Source organism: Salvelinus fontinalis, chromosome 10 (assembly GCF_029448725.1).
Source record: "Salvelinus fontinalis isolate EN_2023a chromosome 10, ASM2944872v1, whole genome shotgun sequence".
Taxonomy (NCBI): domain Eukaryota; kingdom Metazoa; phylum Chordata; class Actinopteri; order Salmoniformes; family Salmonidae; genus Salvelinus; species Salvelinus fontinalis.
Genome location: NC_074674.1, coordinates 38,955,487 through 38,981,154, shown reverse-complemented (window position 1 = coordinate 38,981,154; position 25,668 = coordinate 38,955,487). Strand labels below are relative to the sequence as shown.

The window sequence follows — 25,668 nt, the reverse complement described above, 5'->3', positions numbered from 1 at the left end:
ACACATTATTTAGAAGTCTTCCTTCCCTCATTTCTCCTAATGTTTTCCCGCCTTTTCTCCCCGACCTTAACATACTATTGTTCCACAGCGCTGGTGCTTGCAACAGGATAGTGGGTTCAATTCCCGGGAGTAGTCCTATATTAAAACGCATGCACAACTGTCAGTCACTTTGGATAAAAGCATCTTGTTAATGGTATATATTATTATATTAACTGTGAGTGAGACCAAAAAGACAAAGGCTGGAGGTAGAAAAACCCGTTTATTACATAAAAATGACACTTAAGATAACAAATTAAAAATATGTTTTTCAAGTGTGACGGTAGTATATTCTCTTGCACGGTATGTGTTCCACACTATACCTGAGATCATGTACACATAAAAAAAAAAGGAGAACTGTGTTTCGTCTTGTACAAAGACCATTTTTTATCTGGATCTATGAATAATTAAAGTAGTATGATGTGCATACGTGGTTCACTTACTATGCCTCTCAAATGGCACCCTATTCCCTTTGAAGTGCACTACTTTTAACCAGGGCCTACAAGGCTTTGGTCAAAAGTAGTGCACTACGTAGGGAATAGGGTACGATCTGGAACAGTTTTAAAACAAATAAGCCTTTTTTCTCCCAGCCCCTTCAGAGACAAAGGTCTCCCATCCAAGGTAAGTGCATGTTCACCTTGGGCTGTTCATTAAAAGAGCTGTCACTCTCAAATTAGGAGTAGCTCACTTTAAATAAGCTCAACACAAATACTTTAAAAAAAATAAGACAAACCCTCCATCCTCGCCTCTATCCTCGCCTCTATCCTCGCCTCTATCCTCGCCTCTATCCTCGCCTCTATCCTCGCCTCTATCCTCGCCTCTATCCTCGCCTCTATCCTCGCCTCTATCCTCGCCTCTATCCTCGCCTCTATCCTCGCCTCTATCCTCGCCTCTATCCTCGCCTCTATCCTCGCCTCTATCCTCGCCTCTATCCTCGCCTCTATCCTCGCCTCTATCCTCGCCTCTATCCTCGCCTCTATCCTCGCCTCTATCCTCGCCTCTATCCTCGCCTCTATCCTCGCCTCTATCCTCGCCTCTATCCTCGCCTCTATCCTCGCCTCTATCCTCGCCTCTATCCTCGCCTCTATCCTCGCCTCTATCCTCGCCTCTATCCTCGCCTCGTTAAGCATATGTTCTTCGGAAGTCCTGTTCCGCCAAGCTGGCTCATCTCCTCTCCCCAAAGCGTCTGAAGAAAGACCCAATCCCAGAGCTACTGTTCTGCCTCTCCAAGGGTTGCTGAGCCTCTGTCTCAGCCCCAGCTGGGGCCCACAGCGCACTGCGTCTCTGGAACAGGTCCCCGAGGCGGAATCTGAATCCTGGAGCCTGGCTCCCTCCAGTCTCATCCAGGGAGAGAGAGCGAAGCAGGTGGCCCTGAGACAGAGCTCTCTGACTGGGGCAGTCAGGCAGGGACAAGGACCCCCTCCCTGCCTCTCCATGGAGGTCTGAGGGTCCAGGGTGTCCCTCCATAGCCCTCATCCTCCCCAGCAGCACCAGAGGGGGGCAGGTGGCGGTGGAATGGTGGGTGGCGGTGGAATGGTGGGTGGCGGTGGAAGGGCGGGTGGGGGTGGGGGGCAATGACCAGACACCATCGTCAAGGCCATCGTCGGCGCTGGGTGCGAAGAAGGAGTTTCGTCGGTGGGGGGTGTGGTTTTGGGGTGAGATGTGGGGGCTGAGGATGGTCCAAGGAGAGCCCAGGTTCCCCATGCTGTTACAGAGAGCCAGGTCTACCTCTCTCATCTCCCTGGGGCGAGGGGTAGAGGGCTGGGGGGTAGAGTGGGGGCGATGACCTGGGGTGGAGGGTTGAGAGATAGGGTGGGGGTGGAGAGGGTGAGGTGTGGAGTGTTGGGGGGTGTGGTTTTGGGGGACGAGGCTCGCTTTGTCGCGCAACTCTGGCAGTTCAGGATGTTCTAGGTCACCAGATAGCATGCCTCGGTCAGTCTGGTAGCGAAGCATCTTCCTGGACACGACACGCATCCTCTGCACCTCCTTCTCCTCCTTCTTGCCCGCGCTCTTCTCCTCCTTCTGGGTGGGGGGTGTGTGTTTGCGAGGGGACAGGCTGCGGCGGCCAGAGCTCTTAGTGGTCCGTTTCTGGTCGATGGACGACAGGCTGCGGCGGCCACAGCTCTTAGGGGTCCGTTTCTGGTTGATGGAAGAGGCTCTATTTGACCCAAAACATCTCCACTGGTCCTCTGGGGTCGCTGTCTCCCCCTCGTTTTTCTTCTCCTCTTTCTGCTCTGAAGGGGGGTCCAGATCGGAGTCCTCCTCCTCCACCCCCCCATCCAACCTCTCCACCACCGCATCAGGGCTACCCAGCTCCCTGGGCCAGCCCTCCCCCCTCTTCTCCTCCCTCTGCCCCTGGTCTTTCCGGGGTGTCAACACACCTGCCCTCCCACCCAGGGTGCTCCCTCCTGGTCTGGTGAACCGGCTAGGCCCTGGATCAGCTCTAGTCTCTGGCTCATCGGCCAGGGGGTTGTACTTGGGGCAGGGCTCGATGGGCGAGCCCCCGATGGGGGACAACATCACAGGCGGGAGGTGGTGTCTGCGCCTTGCCAGACCCCTGGGGCCCCTGGGTTGTATGGTGTTCAGGAAGCTGTGGAGGATAGACTCCATGGCAGAACCAGGCCCGGCGGGCTCCAGGTCAGAGCAGGTGGCAGTGGAGCGACGCTTGGCCACATTACAGAACCTCTCCCTCTGCCTGCGTCTCAGCTCGGCTGCCTCACGCTCACGGTTCTCCTGATTGAGAGGAGAGACACAGTGATGGGGGTCAGAGAGAGGAGCGAGAGAGAGACACAGTGATGAGGGTCAGAGAGAGGAGCGAGAGAGAGACACAGTGATGGGGGTCAGAGAGAGGAGCGAGAGAGAGACACAGTGATGGGGGTCAGAGAGAGGAGCGAGAGAGAGAAGATGGAAGTGTGCGATGCGTGAAATGTCTAAAACAGAGTTGGGGGGGGGGTTGTGTTTGAGTGACCTAATATTCAACTACATGTGGACAGATGGACAGTGAGCATTGCCTGTCACTGAAGAACACTGTATTCTTTAGGAAATTCAGACTGTCCCAGATTCTTCTTCATCATGTGTTAACACGTCACGTAGCAACATTAAGTTTTATTGTCACATCTACAGTGAGATTCCTTTCTTGCTCTTTCCCAACACTAATCGATATCAGTAGAACTATCAAAACAAATAAATAAAAAAGCCAAGTTAACGTTCCCCACTTTCCCAGAAATCCTGGTTGGAAGACTCCTGGATTTACAAAGGAATGAGCAGGAATCCTCCAACCTGGATTTCTAGAGGGGGGGGGGGGTGGGGGGGAATAGCATTGGGGGAAAGGTTAAGAATAATTTTCCAAACCTATTGTGTTCCGTCCAGTCTCACCTGAACAGCCCTGTTGAAGCGCTCACAGAACGAGTGGAATATGGAGCAGCAAACCTCCAGTTGAAACGTGGCCGGATCTTCACAGAAATACTCTGCTACAGCTTGGCTCAGGGAGTTGAGGTCCAACAGACAGGCACGAATGTCAGCCAGCCTGGCCTCCGCCCTCTGACGAGACACAGAGTTCTACAGTCAGATCACTAGCTTAGCGAGAGAGTAAATATATACAGGGAAACTACTGGGGTTGAAAACCGCATTAGAACAGTGTTTGAGATGAGTAACAGGAGAGTGGGAGAGAGACGACACAACAGGTACAACTCAGTTGCACGTGTTCGTTTTATGGTTAAAAATCTAAGTTCATTGCAACAAAATGTCCAGAAGACCAGTAATTATGTGAGATAGACTATTTGTGGCAGAAAAGTGCCTTCTCATTGATCCAGTGCTTTAACACTCAAGCAATATATTTATTTATTTAGGCAAGTCAGTTAAGAACAAATTCTTATTTACAATGACGGCCTACCGGGGAACAGTGGGTTAACTGCTTTGTTCAGGGGCAGAACGACAGATTTCTTACCTTGTCAGCTCTGAGATTCCATCCAGTAACCACTAGGCTACCTGCCGCCCCTCTAACCACTAGGCTACCTGCCGCCCCTCTAACCACTAGGCTACCTGCCGCCCCTCTAACCACTAGGCTACCTGCCGCCCCTCTAACCACTAGGCTACCTGCCGCCCCTCTAACCACTAGGCTACCTGCCGCCCCTCTAACCACTAGGCTACCTGCCGCCCCTCTAACCACTAGGCTACCTGCCGCCCCTCTAACCACTAGGCTACCTGCCGCCCCTCTAACCACTAGGCTACCTGCCGCCCCTCTAACCACTAGGCTACCTGCCGCCCCTCTAACCACTAGGCTACCTGCCGCCCCTCTAACCACTAGGCTACCTGCCGCCCCTCTAACCACTAGGCTACCTGCCGCCCCTCTAACCACTAGGCTACCTGCCGCCCCTCTAACCACTAGGCTACCTGCCGCCCCTCTAACCACTAGGCTACCTGCCGCCCCTCTAACCACTAGGCTACCTGCCGCCCCTCTAACCACTAGGCTACCTGCCGCCCCTCTAACCACTAGGCTACCTGCCGCCCCTCTAACCACTAGGCTACCTGCCGCCCCTCTAACCACTAGGCTACCTGCCGCCCCTCTAACCACTAGGCTACCTGCCGCCCCTCTAACCACTAGGCTACCTGCCGCCCCTCTAACCACTAGGCTACCTGCCGCCCCTCTAACCACTAGGCTACCTGCCGCCCCTCTAACCACTAGGCTACCTGCCGCCCCTCTAACCACTAGGCTACCTGCCGCCCCATATTATAAAATATAAAACGAACAAATGGTCACCAATAACGTTTCAAAATGTCCAGGATATTGACAGTGAGACTCACTGTAACACACTATACATCAGGGATGGACTTCTAAAGTAAACAGGTGTGTGTGTGTTGGTCATCTCTCACCATGAGGAAGGTCTCCATCTGTAACAGTAGCTCAGGCTGTGTGCTGGCGTCCATCTTGGCTACCTTCACCTTCGCTGCCTCCCTCTGAAAGTCTAACTCCACCTCCTGCTTCTGCACCCTGTGAAGACATTTACAGTAAATACGTTTTGTGTCCCATTTCATCAACATTACTACAGTAAATACATGTACAGTTGAAGTCAGAAGTTTACATACACTTTGGCTAATTACATTTAAACTCAGTTGGACAATTCCTGACATTTAATCCTAGTAAAAATACCCTGTCTTAGGTCAGATAAAATAAAGTGGTGATCCTAAGAATGAGAAATGTCTTTCATCACATTCCCAGTGGGTCAGAAGTTTACATACACTCAATTAGTATTTGGTAGCATTGCCTTTAAATTTTTTAACTTAGGTCAAACGTTTCAGGTAGCCTTCCACAAGCTTCCCACAATAAGTTGGGTGAATTTTGTCCCATTCCTCCTGGCAGAGCTGGTGTAACTGAGTCAGGTTTGTAGGCCTCCTTGCTCGCACATAATTTTTCAATTCTGCTCACAAATATTCTATAGGATGAGGTCAGGGCTTTGTGACGGCCACTCCAATACCTTGACTTTGTTGTCCTTAAGCCATTTTGTCACAGCTTTGGAAGTATGCTTGGGGACATTGTCCATTTGGAAGACCCATTTGCGTCCAAGCTTTAACTTAACGACCGATGTCTTGAGATGTTGCTTCAATATATCCACATTTCCCTTCCTCATGATGATCTATTTTGTGAAGTGTGCCAGTCCCTCCTGCAGCAAAGTACCCCCACAACATGATGCTGCCACCCCCACAACATGATGCTGCCACCCCCACAACATGATGCTGCCACCCCCGTGCTTCACAGTTGGGATGGTGTTCTTCGGCTTGCAAGCCTCCCCCTTTTTCCTCCAAACATAACGATGGTCTTTATGGCCAAACAGTTCTATTTCTATTTCATCAGACCAGAGGACATTTCTCCAAAAAGTACGATCTTTGTGCCCATGTGCAGTTGCAAACCGTAGTCTGTCTTCTTTATGGCGATTTTGGAGCAGTGGCTTCTTCCTTGCTGAGCGGCCTTTCAGGTTATGTCGGTAAAGGATTAGTTTTAATGTGGATATAGATACTTTTGTACCCGTTTCCTCCAGCATCTTCACAAGGTCCTTTGCTGTTGTTCTGGGATTGATTTGCACTTTTCGCACCAAAGTACGTTCATCTCTAGGAGACCGAACGTGTCTCCTTCCTGATTGGTATAGCTGTGTGGTCCGATGGTGTTCATACTTGCGTATTATTGGTTGTACAGATGAATGTGGTACCTTCAGGCATTTGGGAATTCCTCCCAAGGATGAACCAGACTTGTGGAGGTCTACAATTTTTTTTTTCTGAGATCTTGGCTGATTTCTATTGATTTTCCCATGATGTCAAGCAAAGAGGCACTGAGTTTGAAGGTAGGCCTTGAAATACATTCACAGGTACGCCTCCAATTGACTCAAATTATGTCAATTAGCCTATCAGAAGCTTCTAAAGCCATGACATCATTTTCGGGAATTTTTCAAGCTGTTTAAAGGCAGTCAACTTAGTGTATGTAAACTTCTGACCCACTGGAATTGTGATACAGTGAATTATAAGTGAAATAATCGGTCTATAAACAATTGTTGGACAAATGACTTGTGTCATGCACAAAGTAGATGTCCTAACCGACTTGCCAAAACTATAGTTTGTTAACAAGAAGTGTGGAGTGGTTGAAAAACGAGTTTTAATGACTCCAACCTAAGTGTATGTAAACTTCCAACAGAGAACAGATGTTATAAAGAATCCCCAAAACTAAATCAATAAGCAAACATTTCAAGACAATAATAATAAATAATCAAACATTTCATTTGTAGAGCACTTTTCATTTCCAGACAGAAATCGTGAAGCTCTTTACACATTGCGAGCAACCGTTGACAAACAACAATAAGCACATGAGTCTGAGTAAGACAGAAGGAGGTAACGGGTCATAATGATGGTCTACCTTGCAGCCATCCCAATGTGTTGAAGCTGCTCGGGGAAGTTCAACAGGGCAACGTCTATCTCCTGTGCTTGCTGTGGGTGGGGACAGAGAAAGGAGGACAAGTTAGTTTCCTTGCTGTAGAATGTTTTAAATGTTTTATCCTCGGAGCCTGGATGTGTACGTTCACTTTGTTTTCATTTATATTTTTCATATTAATCCCTTTCATCCCGTTCTCAACCTCATCTCTCTGCCTGCCAGCTTCCCCTGTCCTGCCAGCGCCCTCTCCAGCTCTCTCTCCCTCCCTCCCTCCCTCGCCTGCCAGCTCTCCCTCGCCTGCCAGCTCCCCTCGCCTGCCAGCTCTCCCTCCGTCCCATCCATGTCTCCCTCCCTCCCCTCCCCAGCTCTCTCTCCGTCCCATCCATGTCTCCCTCCCTCCCCTCCCCAGCTCTCTCTCCCTCCCTCCCCTCCCCAGCTCTCTCTCCCTCCCTCCCCTCCCCAGCTCTCTCTCCCTCCCTCCCCGGCCCAGCTCTCTCTCCCTCCCTCCCCGGCCCAGCTCTCTCTCCCTCCCTCCCCGGCCCAGCTCTCTCCCTCCCCGGCCCAGCTCTCTCCCAGCTCTCTCCCTCCCTCCCTCCCTGGCCCAGCTCTCCCTCCCTCCCTCCCTCCCCGGCCCAGCTCTCCCTCCCTCCCTCCCTCCCCGGCCCAGCTCTCCCTCCCTCCCTCCCTCCCTCCCCGGCCCAGCTCTCCCTCCCTCCCTCCCTCCCTCCCTCCCCGGCCCAGCTCTCCCTCCCTCCCTCCCTCCCCGGCCCAGCTCTCTCCCTCCCTCCCTCCCTCCCCGGCCCAGCTCTCCCTCCCTCCCTCCCTCCCCAGCTCTCCCTCCCTCCCTCCCTCCCTCCCTCCCTCCCCGGCCCAGCTCTCCCTCCCTCCCTCCCCGGCCCAGCTCTCCCTCCCTCCCTCCCTCCCCGGCCCAGCTCTCCCTCCCTCCCTCCCTCCCCGGCCCAGCTCTCCCTCCCTCCCTCCCTCCCCGGCCCAGCTCTCCCTCCCTCCCTCCCTCCCTCCCCGGCCCAGCTCTCCCTCCCTCCCTCCCTCCCCGGCCCAGCTCTCTCTCCCTCCCTCCCTCCCCGGCCCAGCTCTCCCTCCCTCCCTCCCCGGCCCAGCTCTCCCTCCCTCCCTCCCCGGCCCAGCTCTCCCTCCCTCCCTCCCCGGCCCAGCTCTCCCTCCCTCCCTCCCCGGCCCAGCTCTCCCTCCCTCCCTCCCCGGCCCAGCTCTCCCTCCCTCCCTCCCCGGCCCAGCTCTCCCTCCCTCCCCGGCCCAGCTCTCCCTCCCTCCCCGGCCCAGCTCTCCACATCTCTCCCTGCCATCCATGTCTCCCTGCCCTGCTACCTCCCTCTCCAGCTCTCCCTCCCTGCCAGCTCTCCCATCCATGTCTTCCCTGCCCAGCTCTCTCATCCATGTCTCCCCTGCCCAGCTCTCCCATCCATGTCTTCCCTGCCCAGCTCTCCCCATCTCCCATCCATGTCTTCCCTGCCCAGCTCTCCCCATCTCCCATCCATGTCTTCCCTGCCCAGCTCTCCCATCCATGTCTTCCCTGCCCAGCTCTCCCCCTCACCATGGTGACGTAGTGCAAGAGGTTCATGCCAGGTTTGTTGGCCTTGGTGTCCGCCAGCTTTAGTAGAGATGCCATCCTGAAACCGATGGCACTGCCAGCGTACCCACCCTAAAACAACAGTGTACTTTCACTGCCTACGTACATAGACTAAAAACAACCACACAATAACATATTCACTTTAGTCATTAAGCAGTCAGACACTAACGAATAGACGGCACATTAAAAAACAGTTTGAAAACAAGGCCCACGTACAGTACTATATGATAGTCGAGAATACACATGTATTGTAAGTCTCACATTTACATTTAGCAGACACTCTTATCCAGAGCGACTTACAAATTGGAAAGTTCATACATATTCATCCTGGTACCCCCGTGGGAATTGAACCCTGGTCCCCCCGTGGGAATTGAACCCACAACCCTGGCGTTGCAAGCGCCATGCTCTACCAACTGAGCCACACGGGACCGCAAAGTCTTTGTAATTCGAGAATACACATGTATTGTAAGTCCTTGATAGTAGAGAAAACACATGTATTGTAAGTCTTTGATAGTATATAAATTGTGTTACGTACAGCATTCATGTAGTTCCCAGCCTTCAACACCAGGCGGATGATTGAGTGGAGGTCGTCACAGACCAACAGCTCTGAGGGACAGAGAGAGAGCGAGCAACAGATATTTATTATTCACTTGTTTTGGCAATGTATATATATGTTTCCCCTGCCAATAAAGCCCTTTGAATTGAAAGACAGAGACAGACAGAAGAGAAGAGAGACAGAAGAGAAGAGAGACAGAGAAAATAGAGAGAGACAAAGACAGAGACAGAGAGAGAGAGAGAGAGAATTAACTAGTGGGACAGGAGGAGCAGTGTGTCACCATTTGCTGCTTTAGTCATGACAGCGATGGAGTGTTTCATCTCATCCATCAGAGGGAAGAATTCTTCTCTCAGCATCAGAGTCCTCAGACGCTCCTCATAGCTAGAGATAGACAACACCATCATCACAATGAACCCATTCTCACCCAGGTACTAACCTAGTAGCATCACAATGAACCCATTCTCACCCAGGTACTAAACTAGTACCCTCACAATGAACCCCTTCTCACCCAGGTACTAACCTAGTACCCTCACAATGAACCCTCTCTCACCCAGGTACTAACCTAGTACCCTCACAATGAACCCATTCTCACCCAGGTACTAACCAGCCCAAACTAGCGCCCTCACAATGAACCCATTCTCACCCAGGTACTAACCTAGTACCCTCACAATGAACCCATTCTCACCCAGGTACTAACCTGGTACCCTCACAATGAACCCATTCTCACCCAGGTACTAACCTAGTACCCTCACAATGAACCCATTCTCACCCAGGTACTAACCTAGTACCCTCACAATGAACCCTCTCTCACCCAGGTACTAACCTAGTACCCTCACAATGAACCCTTTCTCACCCAGGTACTAACCAGCCCAAACTAGTACCATCACAACAAACCCCTTCTCACCCAGGTACTTTAACTAGCAGCACCATGAAGAGATCGGGCTCACACAGCTGGGTCAGGTCTCCACTGAACGACCACAGCTTCTTCACCTGGTGGGAGGACAACACATCAGTCCCATCAGACAGACAGCACAAAGGAACACAAAGAAACACATGTAACGACAGTTCGCTGGTAATGTGATGGTTCAGCCCTGGCCTGGAGCTAACAACAGTTCACTGGTAATGTGATGGTTGAGCCCTGGGCTGGAGCTAAACGACAGTTCGCTGGTAATGTGATGGTTCAGCCCTGGCCTGGAGCTAACAACAGTTCACTGGTAATGTGATGGTTGAGCCCTGGGCTGGAGCTAACAACAGTTCACTGGTAATGTGATGGTTGAGCTCTGGCCTGGAGCTAACAGTTCACTGGTAATGTGATGGTTCAGCCCTGGCCTGGAGCTAACAACAGTTCACTGGTAATGTGATGGTTGAGCCCTGGCCTGGAGCTAACAACAGTTCACTGGTAATGTGATGGTTGAGCCCTGGGCTGGAGCTAACAACAGTTCACTGGTAATGTGATGGTTGAGCCCTGGGCTGGAGCTAACAACAGTTCACTGGTAATGTGATGGTTGAGCCCTGGGCTGGAGCTAACAACAGTTCACTGGTAATGTGATGGTTGAGCCCTGGGCTGGAGCTAACAACAGTTCACTGGTAATGTGATGGTTGAGCCCTGGGCTGGAGCTAACAACAGTTCACTGGTAATGTGATGGTTGAGCCCTGGGCTGGAGCTAACAACAGTTCACTGGTAATGTGATGGTTGAGCCCTGGGCTGGAGCTAACAACAGTTCACTGGTAATGTGATGGTTGAGCTCTGGGCTGGAGCTAACAACAGTTCACTGGTAATGTGATGGTTGAGCCCTGGGCTGGAGCTAACAACAGTTCACTGGTAATGTGATGGTTGATCCCTGGGCTGGAGCTAACAACAGTTCACTGGTAATGTGATGGTTGAGCCCTGGGCTGGAGCTAACAACAGTTCACTGGTAATGTGATGGTTGAGCCCTGGGCTGGAGCTAACAACAGTTCACTGGTAATGTGATGGTTGAGCCCTGGGCTGGAGCATGTGATGAAGTGAGAAAAGAGGGTGGTTAGGCTGCGTTTTACACAGGCAGCACAATTGTGATCTTTTTACACTAATTGGTATTTTGACCAATCAGATCAGCTCTGAAAATGATCAGATGTGAAAAGATCTCATGTGGTTGGCCAAAAGACCAAGTAGTGTGTGGGGGGGGGGGGGGGGGTATCAGAATTGTTTAAATGCAGCCCTTGTTACCTCTCCCTCCTCTGGTAGTAGTTTACAGTGTGATGGAGTGAGCATAAGAAGAGAGTTGTGGTTATCTAGTTACTTACCTCTCCCTCGTCTGGCAGTAGTTTACAGAGCTCCTTGAGTTTTCCTGCTCCAAACCTCAGCCAGTTGCCCCTTCTGACGTCATCCACCATGTCCCTCGCCGGCCTACAGCGGGAGAGAAAGAACCGCCCCGGTCACCCTAATCTCACTGCTCCATAGAGAAGTAGTCAGGTCGAAACACAGCGACTGCTTCAGTTATGTACATAAGGAAATATCCAAGCTTCCTCACACCAATAAAACAAGGATGCATTGTCACGCCAACGTCGTCAACCATTCTTGTCTGAACACAAATCTATATAGCATCGATTCCCATAGATTCCATTCGAGGGCAAGATGTCATTGAGAAACACAGAACCACAGTGACGTCTACAGTAGGTACATTTGTTAGTCAAAGTTTGGGCTGGCTGGACATTGAGTTAATGTTATGCATGTGGCAGAAATATAACGTTAAGAGTACAAGATACACTCCTATAGCCAGTTAACTAGGTGATAGACTGGATCAACTATAGCCAGGTAACTAGGTGATAGACTGGATCAACTATAGCCAGGTAACTAGGTGATAGACTGGATCAACTATAGCCAGGTAACTAGGTGATAGACTGGATCAACTATAGCCAGGTAACTAGGTGATAGACTGGATCAACTATAGCCAGGTAACTAGGTGATAGACTGGATCAACTATAGCCAGGTAACTAGGTGATAGACTGGATCAACTATAGCCAGGTAACTAGGTGATAGACTGGATCAACTATAGCCAGGTAACTAGGTGATAGACTGGATCAACTATAGCCAGGTAACTAGGTGATAGACTGGATCAACTATAGCCAGTTAAACTGGATCAACTATAGCCAGGTAACTAGGTGATAGACTGGATCAACTATAGCCAGGTAACTAGGTCAGACTGGATCAACTATAGCCAGGTAACTAGGTGATAGACTGGATCAACTATAGCCAGGTAACTAGGTGATAGACTGGATCAACTATAGCCAGGTAACTAGGTGATAGACTGGATCAACTATAGCCAGGTAACTAGGTGATAGACTGGATCAACTATAGCCAGGTAACTAGGTGATAGACTGGATCAACTATAGCCAGGTAACTAGGTGATAGACTGGATCAACTATAGCCAGGTAACTAGGGCAGACTGGATCAACTATAGCCAGGTAACTAGGTCATAGACTGGATCAACTATAGCCAGGTAACTAGGTGTTAAACTGGATCAACTATAGCCAGGTAACTAGGTCATAGACTGGATCAACTATAGCCAGGTAACTAGGTGATAGACTGGATCAACTATAGCCAGGTAACTAGGTCATAGACTGGATCAACTATAGCCAGGTAACTAGGTGATAGACTGGATCAACTATAGCCAGGTAACTAGGTGTTAAACTGGATCAACTATAGCCAGGTAACTAGGTGATAGACTGGATCAACTATAGCCAGGTAACTAGGTCATAGACTGGATCAACTATAGCCAGGTAACTAGGTCATTGACTGGATCAACTATAGCCAGGTAACTAGGTCATAGACTGGATCAACTATAGCCAGGTAACTAGGTCATAGACTGGATCAACTATAGCCAGGTAACTAGGTCATAGACTGGATCAACTATAGCCAGGTAACTAGGTCATAGACTGGATCAACTATAGCCAGGTAACTAGGTGTTAAACTGGATCAACTATAGCCAGGTAACTAGGTGATAGACTGGATCAACTATAGCCAGGTAACTAGGTCAGACTGGATCAACTATAGCCAGGTAACTAGGTCATAGACTGGATCAACTATAGCCAGTTAAACTGGATCAACTATAGCCAGGTAACTAGGTGATAGACTGGATCAACTATAGCCAGGTAACTAGGTGATAGACTGGATCAACTATAGCCAGGTAACTAGGTGATAGACTGGATCAACTATAGCCAGGTAACTAGGTGATAGACTGGATCAACTATAGCCAGGTAACTAGGTGATAGACTGGATCAACTATAGCCAGTTAAACTGGATCAACTATAGCCAGGTAACTAGGTGATAGACTGGATCAACTATAGCCAGGTAACTAGGTCAGACTGGATCAACTATAGCCAGGTAACTAGGTGATAGACTGGATCAACTATAGCCAGGTAACTAGGTGATAGACTGGATCAACTATAGCCAGGTAACTAGGTGATAGACTGGATCAACTATAGCCAGGTAACTAGGTGATAGACTGGATCAACTATAGCCAGGTAACTAGGTGATAGACTGGATCAACTATAGCCAGGTAACTAGGTGATAGACTGGATCAACTATAGCCAGTTAAACTGGATCAACTATAGCCAGGTAACTAGGTGATAGACTGGATCAACTATAGCCAGGTAACTAGGTGATAGACTGGATCAACTATAGCCAGGTAACTAGGTGATAGACTGGATCAACTATAGCCAGTTAAACTGGATCAACTATAGCCAGGTAACTAGGTGATAGACTGGATCAACTATAGCCAGGTAACTAGGTCAGACTGGATCAACTATAGCCAGGTAACTAGGTGATAGACTGGATCAACTATAGCCAGGTAACTAGGTGATAGACTGGATCAACTATAGCCAGGTAACTAGGTGATAGACTGGATCAACTATAGATAGGTAACTAGGTGATAGACTGGATCAACTATAGCCAGGTAACTAGGTGATGGACTGGATCAACTATAGCCAGGTAACTAGGGCAGACTGGATCAACTATAGCCAGGTAACTAGGTCATAGACTGGATCAACTATAGCCAGGTAACTAGGTGTTAAACTGGATCAACTATAGCCAGGTAACTAGGTCATAGACTGGATCAACTATAGCCAGGTAACTAGGTGATAGACTGGATCAACTATAGCCAGGTAACTAGGTCATAGACTGGATCAACTATAGCCAGGTAACTAGGTGATAGACTGGATCAACTATAGCCAGGTAACTAGGTGTTAAACTGGATCAACTATAGCCAGGTAACTAGGTGATAGACTGGATCAACTATAGCCAGGTAACTAGGTCATAGACTGGATCAACTATAGCCAGGTAACTAGGTCATTGACTGGATCAACTATAGCCAGGTAACTAGGTCATAGACTGGATCAACTATAGCCAGGTAACTAGGTCATAGACTGGATCAACTATAGCCAGGTAACTAGGTCATAGACTGGATCAACTATAGCCAGGTAACTAGGTCATAGACTGGATCAACTATAGCCAGGTAACTAGGTGTTAAACTGGATCAACTATAGCCAGGTAACTAGGTGATAGACTGGATCAACTATAGCCAGGTAACTAGGTCAGACTGGATCAACTATAGCCAGGTAACTAGGTCATAGACTGGATCAACTATAGCCAGTTAAACTGGATCAACTATAGCCAGGTAACTAGGTGATAGACTGGATCAACTATAGCCAGGTAACTAGGTGATAGACTGGATCAACTATAGCCAGGTAACTAGGTGATAGACTGGATCAACTATAGCCAGGTAACTAGGTGATAGACTGGATCAACTATAGCCAGGTAACTAGGGCAGACTGGATCAACTATAGCCAGGTAACTAGGTCATAGACTGGATCAACTATAGCCAGGTAACTAGGTGTTAAACTGGATCAACTATAGCCAGGTAACTAGGTCATAGACTGGATCAACTATAGCCAGGTAACTAGGTGATAGACTGGATCAACTATAGCCAGGTAACTAGGTCATAGACTGGATCAACTATAGCCAGGTAACTAGGTGATAGACTGGATCAACTATAGCCAGGTAACTAGGTGATAGACTGGTTCAACTATAGCCAGGTAACTAGGTCATAGACTGGATCAACTATAGCCAGGTAACTAGGTCATAGACTGGATCAACTATAGCCAGGTAACTAGGTGTTAAACTGGATCAACTATAGCCAGGTAACTAGGTGATAGACTGGATCAACTATAGCCAGGTAACTAGGTCATAGACTGGATCAACTATAGCCAGGTAACTAGGTCATAGACTGGATCAACTATAGCCAGGTAACTAGGTCATAGACTGGATCAACTATAGCCAGGTAACTAGGTCATAGACTGGATCAACTATAGCCAGGTAACTAGGTCATAGACTGGATCAACTATAGCCAGGTAACTAGGTCATAGACTGGATCAACTATAGCCAGGTAACTAGGTCATAGACTGGATCAACTATAGCCAGGTAACTAGGTCATAGACTGGATCAACTATAGCCAGGTAACTAGGTCATAGACTGGATCAACTATAGCCAGGTAACTAGGTCATAGACTGGATCAACTATAGCCAGGTAACTAGGTCATAGACTGGATCAACTATAGCCAGGTAACTAGGTGTTAAACTGGATCAACTATAGCCAGGTAACTAGGTCATAGACTGGATCAACTATAGCCAGGTAACTAGGTCATAGACTGGATCAACTATAGCCAGGTAACTAGGTCATAGACTGGATCAACTATAGCCAGGTAACTAGGTCATAGACTGGATCAACTATAGCCAGGTAACTAGGTCATAGACTGGATCAACTATAGCCAGGTAACTAGGTCATAGACTGGATCAACTATAGCCAGGTAACTAGGTCATAGACTGGATCAACTATAGCCAGGTAACTAGGTCATAGACTGGATCAACTATAGCCAGGTAACTAGGTCATAGACTGGATCAACTATAGCCAGGTAACTAGGTCATAGACTGGATCAACTATAGCCAGGTAAATAGGTCATAGACTGGATCAACTATAGCCAGGTAACTAGGTCATAGACTGGATCAACTATAGCCAGGTAACTAGGTCATAGACTGGATCAACTATAGCCAGGTAACTAGGTCATAGACTGGATCAACTATAGCCAGGTAACTAGGTGTTAAACTGGATCAACTATAGCCAGGTAACTAGGTGATAGACTGGATCAACTATAGCCAGGTAACTAGGTGTTAAACTGGATCAACTATAGCCAGGTAACTAGGTGATAGACTGGATCAACTATAGCCAGGTAACTAGGTCAGACTGGATCAACTATAGCCAGGTAACTAGGTCATAGACTGGATCAACTATAGCCAGTTAACTAGGTCATAGACTGGATCAACTATAGCCAGTTAACTAGGTCAGACTGGATCAACTATAGCCAGTTAAACTGGATCAACTATAGCCAGTTAAACTGGATCAACTATAGCCAGGTAACTAGGTGATAGACTGGATCAACTATAGCCAGGTAACTAGGTCATAGACTGGATCAACTATAGCCAGGTAACTAGGTCATAGACTGGATCAACTATAGCCAGGTAACTAGGTGATAGACTGGATCAACTATAGCCAGGTAACTAGGTCATAGACTGGATCAAGTAAAGAGAAAACACCTCTGAAGAGTGAATTAGTTCCATTGTCCAAGTATGAAGTTTAGTAAGAAAGGCATCGTTTCTCCTTTGTAACTAACAACTTGTCACATTAGCGATACAGTTGAATGCGTTTGAATATGCCCTAATAAGGTCAGTTGAGAAGTTGATGAACTGTGTGTTGGTTTAGTGGCGAGTCTGGAAGTAGACGAGGCCCGTTACGTCATGAGTGACTGATAATCTACAGTCGTGGCCAAAAGTTTTGAATGACAAATATTAAATTTCCACAAAGTTTGCTGCTTCAGTGTCTTTAGATATTTGTCAGATGTTACTAGGGAATACTGAAGTATAATTACAAGCATTTCATAAGTGTCAAAGGCTTTTGACAATTACATGAAGTTGATGCAAAGAGTCAATATTTGCAGTGTTGGACCTTTTTCCAGACCTCTGCAATCCGCCCTGGCATGCTGTCAATTAATTTCTGGGCCACATCCTGACTGATGGCAGCCCATTCTTGCATAATCAATGGGTTTTTGTTTGTCCACCCACCTCTTGAGGATTGACCACAAATTCTCAATGGGATTAAGGTCTGGGGAGTTTCCTGGCCATGGACCCAAAATATCAATGTTTTGTTCCCCGAGCCACTTAGTTATCACTTTTGCTTTATGGCAAGGTTCTCCATCATGCTGGAAAAGGCATTGTTCGTCTCCAAACTGTTCCTGGATGGTTTGGAGAAGTTGCTCTTGGAGGATGTGTTGGTACCATTATTTATTCATGGCTGTGTTCCTAGGCAAAATTGTGAGTGAGCCCACTCCTTTGGCTGAGAAGCAACCCCACACATGAATGGTCTCAGGATGCTTTACTGTTGGCATGACACAGGACTGATGGTAGCGCTCACCTCGTCTTCTCCGGACAAGCTTTTTTCCCAGATGCCCCAAACAATCGGAAAGGGGATTCAGAGAAAATGACTTTACCCAGTCCTCAGCAGTTCAATCCCTGTACCCTTTGCAGAATATCAGTCTGTCCCTGATGTTTATCCTGGAGAGAAGTGGCTTCTTTGCTGCCCTTCTTGACACCAGGCCATCCTCCAAAAGTCTTCACCTCACTTTGCGTGCAGATGCACTCACACCTGCCTGCTGCCATTCCTGAGAAAGATCTGTACTGGTGGTGCCCCGATCCCGCAGCTGAATCAACTTTAGGAGACGGTCCTGGCGCTTGCTGGACTTTCTTGGGCGCCCTGAAGCCTTCTTCACAACAATTGAACCGCTCTCCTTGAAGTTCTCGATGAGCCGATAAATGTTTTATTTGGGTGCAATCTTACTGGCAGCAATATCCTTGCCTGTGAAGCCCTTTTGTGCAAAGCAATGATGACGGCTCATGTTTCCTTCCAGGAAACCATGGTAGAGAGAGGAAGAACAATGATTCCAAGCACCACCCTCCTTTTGAAGCTTCCAGTCCGTTATTTGAACTCAATCAGCATGACAGAGTGATCTCCAGCCTTGTCCTCGTCAACACTCACACCTGTGTTAACGAGAGAATCACTGACATGATGCCAGCTGGTCCTTTTATGCCAGGGCTGAAATGCAGTGGAAATGTTTTTTGGGGATTCAGTTCATTTGCATGGCAAAGAGAGACTTTTCATCTGATCACTCTTCATAACATTCTGGAGTATATGCAAATTGCCATCATACAAACTGAGGTAGCAGACTGAAAATTAAAATTTGTGTCATTCTCAAAACTTTTGTCCACGACTGTACACTGAACAAAAATATTTAAAGAAATTCAACAAAATCGGTCAAATTAAATAAATTAGGCCCTAATCTACGGAGTTCACATTACTGGGAATACAGATATACATCGGTTAGTCACAGACACCTTAATTTAAAAAAAAAATATATATATATATATAAATGGTGCATGAGGCAAATATATGTATATATATATATATATATATATATATATATATTAAGTTAGGTACATGGATCAGAAAACCAGTAAGTATCTGGTGTGACCACCATTTGCCTCATGCACCATTTGTGACATCTCCTTCCCATCGAGTTGATCAGGCTGTTGATTGAGGCCTGTTGTCCCACTCATCTGCAATGGCTGTGTGAAGATGCTGGATATTGGCAGGAACTGGAACATGCTGTCGTACACGTCGATCCAGAGCATCCCAAACATGCTCAATGGGTGACATGTCTGGGGCATTTTCAGCTTCCAGGAATTGTGTACAGATCCTTGCGAGGTGATGGCAGCGGATGAACGGAACGACAATGGGCCTCAGGATCTCGTCACGGTATCTCTGACAGTTTGTGCAGACATTCTTTGGTTGTGCAAACCTACAGTTTCATCAGCTGTCATGGTGGCTGGCTGGTCTCAGACGACCTCGCAGGTGAAGAAAATGGAAATGGAGGTCCTGGGCTGGCATGGTTACACATGGTGTGGTCGTAAGGCCAGTTGGACGTACTGCCAAGTTCTATAAAATGACGCTGGAGGTGGCTTACGGTAAAGAAATTAAATTAACATTCCATTCTCTGGCAACAGCACTGTTGAACATTCCTGCAGTCAGCATGCCAATTGCCTACTCCCTAAACTTGAGACATCTGTGGCATTGTGTTGTGTGACAAAACTGCACATGTTAGAGTGGCCTTTTATTGTCCCCAGCACAAGGTACACCTGTGTAATGATCATGCTGTTTGATTAGCTTCTTGATATGCCACACCTGTCAGGTGTGACCTTGTTGCCCCGGGTCCATACCCTCCCACCCCTGGTCCTTGTTCCCATACCCTCCCACCTCTGGCCCTTGTTCCCCCGGGTCCATACCCTCCCACCCTTGGCCCTTGTTCCCCCGGGTCTATACCCTCCCACCCTTGGCCCCACTTTACCTCTTGAACTGCTTCAGGAAGATCCCAACATTCATACTCTTCTTAGAGTTGAGGATTAAGACCTACAGAGAGAAGATGAAACACAACCTAGTCAGACATAGAAACAACGGCACTACTAAAATCACGCTACTAAAATGAACCGGGGATCCAATTACCTGTTGACTCTTGGTGGTTCCCAAGTTAGAAATCTTAAGACTTTTAGGGGGGGGGGGTTCACATTGGTATTAGTGACACAGATTTCTAACACCAGTTAGCAATATGAGTTTGCAATTCAACAAATGGGATGAATTCTTAAGAAACCTTCCTACTATCTCTTTAATATGGGTGAAAATTGTGAAATTCCAATAAAAATACTGTTAAAAAAAAAGAAAAAAAGAAACCTTCCTACATAACCTTATAATCAAAGTAAGTTTAATAAGGACGCGCCATCAACACTCACACAGCACTGGGTATGAGTAACAGGGTTCGTAGAGAGAGGCAAGTCAAATTCAAGGACTTAAGTACTTTAAGCACTAATATTTATTTTCAGGGACCATCAATTTGTAATAGTTCCTATTATGCAATTGTTTCTAGTCGACACCAGATGGCAGTATATCGCCACAAACTAAAAAAAACTAACTTAGTATTCATCACTACCTCACAATTTCTACTCAATAATATGTTTCACTACTTAATTACTACATACAGTAAAATTGTTGCATTTTTATTTTTGTTCAGTGTATATAATATGATAACAAAATTGTCTTTATATTTCAAAGTTTTGATCCCACAGGCTGTCCCAACACACAATGACATGAAAGTGAATGCTGACAGTGTAAAAGGGACTTAGTTTGACTCTAAAATGTTGTTCTCTGTAACCATTTCAAGAGAAACAAGTTATTTACGTGTTTGATAAGATTAAAAGACTCTGAGGACTCAATTTAAATTTTAACGGACCCCAAGTTTGAGAACCAATGTACTACTAACCTCTCCCTGCTTGCTTCAATACTTCCTCCCGCTCTCTACATCTCCTTCATTGCAGCCTGACTCACCACTGTCTCTCACTACTCTCTATAAAGAAAAGGTATTTTGTAATGAGAACTTAAGAGTAGCCCATCTTTTGAATATAACTAGCTTAGTTATAACTAGCTACCCGGCTAACAGCCAGAGGTAGTTCATTTCACCGGTCCGTTGGACAGAGTGGTGAGTGAATGCCCTGCTAACAAGGAAAATCCATGGGAGCAAGCGAACATATCGAGCATACATGAATCAATCATGATTCCACTTGTTCTCAGTGGTAGGCGTGCTTAGAACTCAGATAATTATCTAAATAAAATAAAAAAAGAGTCAATAACATTTCACAAATAAAATGTTGCGTAAAGCAGTGGCAATGTAAATAGTCCGGGTGACCATTTGATTAGTTGTTCGGCAGTCTTATGGCTCGGGGGTAGAAGCTGTCAAGGGGACTTTTGGAGCTAGACGTGGCCGCTCTGGTACCACTTGCGGTAGTAGAGATTACTGTCCGACTTGGGCGACTGGAGTTTGACAATTCTTTGGTCCTTCCTCTGACACCGCCTGGCATAGAGGTAATGGATGACAGGAAGCTTGGGTTGTACGCACTACTCTCTGTCATCAAGGAAAATAGATTTGGATTTGTTTTACCTTTTTTTGGTTACTACCCTGGAATGAGTAGGCGTATCCAAACTTTTGACTGGTACTGTAATGATTGTGTCATCGCAAAACAACTACATTTTCCTTAAAAAAAAAAAACTTCCACTTCAACCAGTAAAATGGCTCTTTGGCTAACTTTTGCTACAGCCTGTCAATGAGCGTTAGCATTCTAGCTGACAACTGCTGCATCCAATAAAAGTTATTTTGTAAGATCACAAACAAATATAATCTTAGCAACTGTTCAAGCAAGAATCAAAACAGAGGGAAGCGTATGAGAACCCCAAAACATTATTTTGTTTAGAAGTAATGAAAATGTTAATGGGTGCAGATGGCAATTGGCTTTCTTACTGCAGCCAAGAGTCACACGCATCTGTGTGTGTCGTGTGCTGAAAAAATGTCTATTGAATGCAAGGGAAGCCAGCGAGCATTTGGCCTCCCTTGATAATAAAAAAAATAAAAATAGCCTATCAGCATTGGCCTAAACTGAGTGAGCTCAAATGTGAATGGTCCTGACGCACCAAACATAAAATAGTGTCAAGGGAAGCCAGCTTGGATTTGGCGTCACTCCTATCAAATCACATTGAGAGCATAGGTCATTGAGAAACAACTTGAATTATTGCATATCGTTGTGTTGTTGTCCTCCGGTGGCTGGCAAGCTAGCTAAAATCGGCCCTTTTCTAAATTAGCCATGGATGGAGATCGAGATTTGGACTTGCGGTTTTACTTAATTCTCCGTACTGGCAAATGATTATAAAAACAGCAATTTTGATCCAACCATTGATTCATACATTGTTGTGCCCCTGGATTGAGAGGATGGAAGTTCAATATGTAGCTAGAAGGCTAACGTTAACTAGCTAACGTTTCCCCATGAATGGAAGTTAGGCTAGCGAGCCAACATATTAGCCAGGTAGCAAAGGGACAACAAATTAAAGCCTGTACTGTATGACCGAGTGATAGACCGAGTCAACATGGTTTTCTTGTCACACACACACGCCTCAAGTGGGACTACATTGTTTTGGGTATATTTTAGTTGTCACTGTATTAGACTAAGCAGAGGTGATTTGATCATGTTCAAATGGTGCTGGAATAGTGGAGGCAGCTCCTGTTTCCTTTGCGACTTGAAGTAACTCTCCGGTTCTAAATCAAATAGTTGTTTAGTGGTCTGAAAATGTCCGAAACACTAACTTGCTTGACCGTGCTGTTGGTCATGTAATGGTTTGTTACATGCTATATGTTTGGTGGACTTCACCGGACAGATGTTTCTCGCCTGGTTTTGTGATAAAAAAAAAAAAAGGTGTGGTTGAATTTATTCTCCCACTGTCTTCTTATTGTCTCGGCCTTTAGGACTATATATCACAGTCTCAAGGCATGTGAACTAACAGGTTATATAGCAAACAAAGCTATTATAATATGGCTCCCCCACCCCCTTGCTTCGCCAGTGATTTAACCCATGCACCGCTACTGGTGTAAACAGCGTTTCCATGAGTTCACCCTCCACTACATCCCTGGTTGGGTCTGGAAAAACCCATTCATAAAAACAACAATATCCTGCCAGGCAAGATGAATCTACATTTGCCCGGCATTTTAGCTATCGATGTGACATTTGGTGGCGCCCAATCAGTCTGTTCTGTACCTGCCTGGCCAGGTGGTCGTGTGGGTGGTATGAGCGAGCTCGCCTGACATCCACAGTGTGAAACACGTGAGGAAATAAAACTCGTCAGTCTGCCTGGAAATTAATTCGGGAAGAGTAAATATATTTTTCATATTTGATCATTTTCTGTTCTCTCATTTTAATTCAAATAATTTTCAAGTACCAACTTGAGGAAATGTCTAATTTTCAAGTGATTCAAGTACTTTAAGCATCTTGTGCGAACCCTGGAGTAAGAGATCTTTAATTCTGTCTTTATCACATAGCCTGTGGATCATGGCAAGGTGTCACCTCACCTTTCATGAATATTAAGTAGTTTACACCATCTACGATCTAGTAGCCACACAGACTGTGGATCATTCTTCATTAGTTCAATCAGTCTACATTGGCAGAGAGGGGAAGTGAGACAGAATGAGGGGAAGTGAGACAGAATGAGGGGAAGGGAGACAGAATGAGGGGAAGGGAGACAGAATGAGGGGAAGGGAGACAGAATGGGAAGAGCAGAGAGGGGAAGTGAGACAGAATGGGTGTTGGTAACTTAGTCCCAGGGGTGTTCAGACCTCTCCTCCATGTATTTGACCTATTCCAGCCCTAGCACACACTCAACCCCCCCCCCCCCAACTTTCCGCTCGCTACACACACACCCTCCCTGTACTCACCCTTTTTAGGCCCTGTGTGGATAGGGACAGGCCCCTGACTGTCTTCTTGACAGATCCAGTCTTTCGTAGAGGCAGTTGAGTGTCAGACCGGCTAAACATCTCCTCCATCCTCTGGGTGTCCAGCTCAAAATCCACCATGGGCCTCTGGGACGTCCACACGTTCTTCTTCCCAAGGACTGACTGACGGGGGATGGCATCCCAGTTAAAGTTCCTCATCTTGGAACGACGATGTACGCTACGGGAGAAGGCATCGCAGCCTCCTCTTGGGGAGGCGGGGGGAGGTGGGGGTAGGGGAGGTGGGGGCGGAGGTTCAGGGGTGGGATGGAGAGATGACCCCTGTGCGTTTGGAGGTGTGTGAGGGAGTTGAGAGGGGCCAGGGGGATGAGGGGGATGAGTTGCTATGACTACAGCTTCTTCCATCAGTGTCTTGAGGTCAGATATCTGTTGTCAATCCAGAGGGGGGGGTTAAAAGTTATATAGGGCAAGAAGAAGAGCACAGATCACTGACGAGAGATGGGACAGAGGGACCTGTGAGAGAGAGAGAGAGAGAGAGAGGAGAGAGGAGAGAGGCTTCTGATGAATTTACATATTTATTGCCCAAGCCTACACGGCACAGTGACGCTACTTCTCTCCATGTCAATGCTAGTCCTGTGCCAAAATGTGACCGCAGTATCTGATGGAACTTTAACTATTTGAATATTCAGGGTTGTAATAAAATGTTCTACTAACCATAGAACACGTCGCTCTAGGGAGGACAACGATGGCAGTTCACACAAAGCATCCAATAGACAATTGACACATTTAAAATGAGTATTTGCCTGGAGAATTGGTGTTGTATGTTTTCAGAAACTTGCAGGTTTCAAACGTAAGTTTGTCAAATAGAACGAGGCTACAGTATAGCAAGTAAAAAACTCGACTGGTTTCAGTCAAAACAGATTAAAGTAATGAAACGTACAATACAAAAATAGGAAGGTCAATATAAGTCAACTAAGTAAAAGTTCGAAAATTCAACAGTAGCCTATAACAAACTAACTCCATTACATAGTCCAACAACTACACAAAATTGTGACTAAGAAATCAAGTTCTATTTTTTCCATTATAACATAGCAACCGGTTCAATCAATTTATCTTGTTTCTTTAGAACATAGCGACAGTTTTCAATTGATTTCACTCAAGGGCCACCAGCAAGTTGCAACAAACACACAGCAAATCTGTTTCACACTGGCATACTGCTTAAATGAACAAATGAAAGGGTAAAATCCGTCATTAGCTCGGTTTCCATCCCAATTAGCGCCAACGTTCCATGCGAATAATCTAAAATCCACATAAAAACAATATGCGCATTTTCCCACCTGAGATGCTTCCATCAAATTGACTTGCAATTGTGGATCAAAGCCTGTGCGTGATGAGGTATGCACATAACTTGTTCGGTTTAAATTACCAAGTTAAATGGGTTTCCATTGCATTTTCAACTATACTGATGGTTTTGTCACTAAACATTTTTGCGTTGACAGGTAGGCTACATTTTTTAAATTCACCTACCAGTTTAGATCGTATTCCAAACGCAGATGAACAATATACTCCGCAAATCGCTGATCAGCATTTCATTCTGCAACAAACCGTCTTTCATCTGGAACTCAAACTTCGGGTGCTGTATGGCTGCAGTGCGCGCGGCACAGTGAAGAGCGCATGCATACATAGACACAAACATGCACTCTCACCTGATAGGAGCGTGCCCATCAATCAATCAATCAACTTCCGGACAGGATAACACGCCCTAAATGGATTTCCTGGTTTATAATATGAATTCGGTTGTGTGAATAACGGTTAAGGTATTCTAGATCTTTGCGTCAAGGAGCGATTGGACGAAACCATATTGAGTATGTCTACATTCTGAAGAAGAAAAACAATCCACATTAATTTATTCAACATAAAAAAATATGAATATCTAAAAATTAAAAAAAATACCCATTTTATTTAGCTTATTTTTTAGACATTGTCTAGAACATACATACATAACGCGTCCAATATCCAGTAAATGTTCCCTCCTGTGGTCAACATCAGTTTTACAGGACAAGGCTACATGAGATGAATCGGAGAGAAAGAGGCG

General features: G+C 46.7%; 1 protein-coding gene across 1 annotated transcript; it reads right to left on the bottom strand.

Moving 5' to 3' along the window:
* Positions 1 to 1,064: 1,064 nt before the first annotated feature.
* Positions 1,065 to 23,873, bottom strand: fhdc3 (FH2 domain containing 3; the record flags this gene model as incomplete). The annotated part of the gene is made up of 11 exons (XM_055935177.1): positions 1,065 to 2,769; positions 3,412 to 3,576; positions 4,909 to 5,026; positions 6,938 to 7,008; positions 8,523 to 8,630; positions 9,094 to 9,164; positions 9,395 to 9,495; positions 10,019 to 10,104; positions 11,398 to 11,500; positions 19,602 to 19,663; positions 23,559 to 23,873. Coding segments are annotated over 11 exons (2,769 nt in total), but the record flags the coding sequence as incomplete, so codon positions are not given.
* Between the last annotated feature and the right edge of the window lie 1,795 nt (positions 23,874 to 25,668).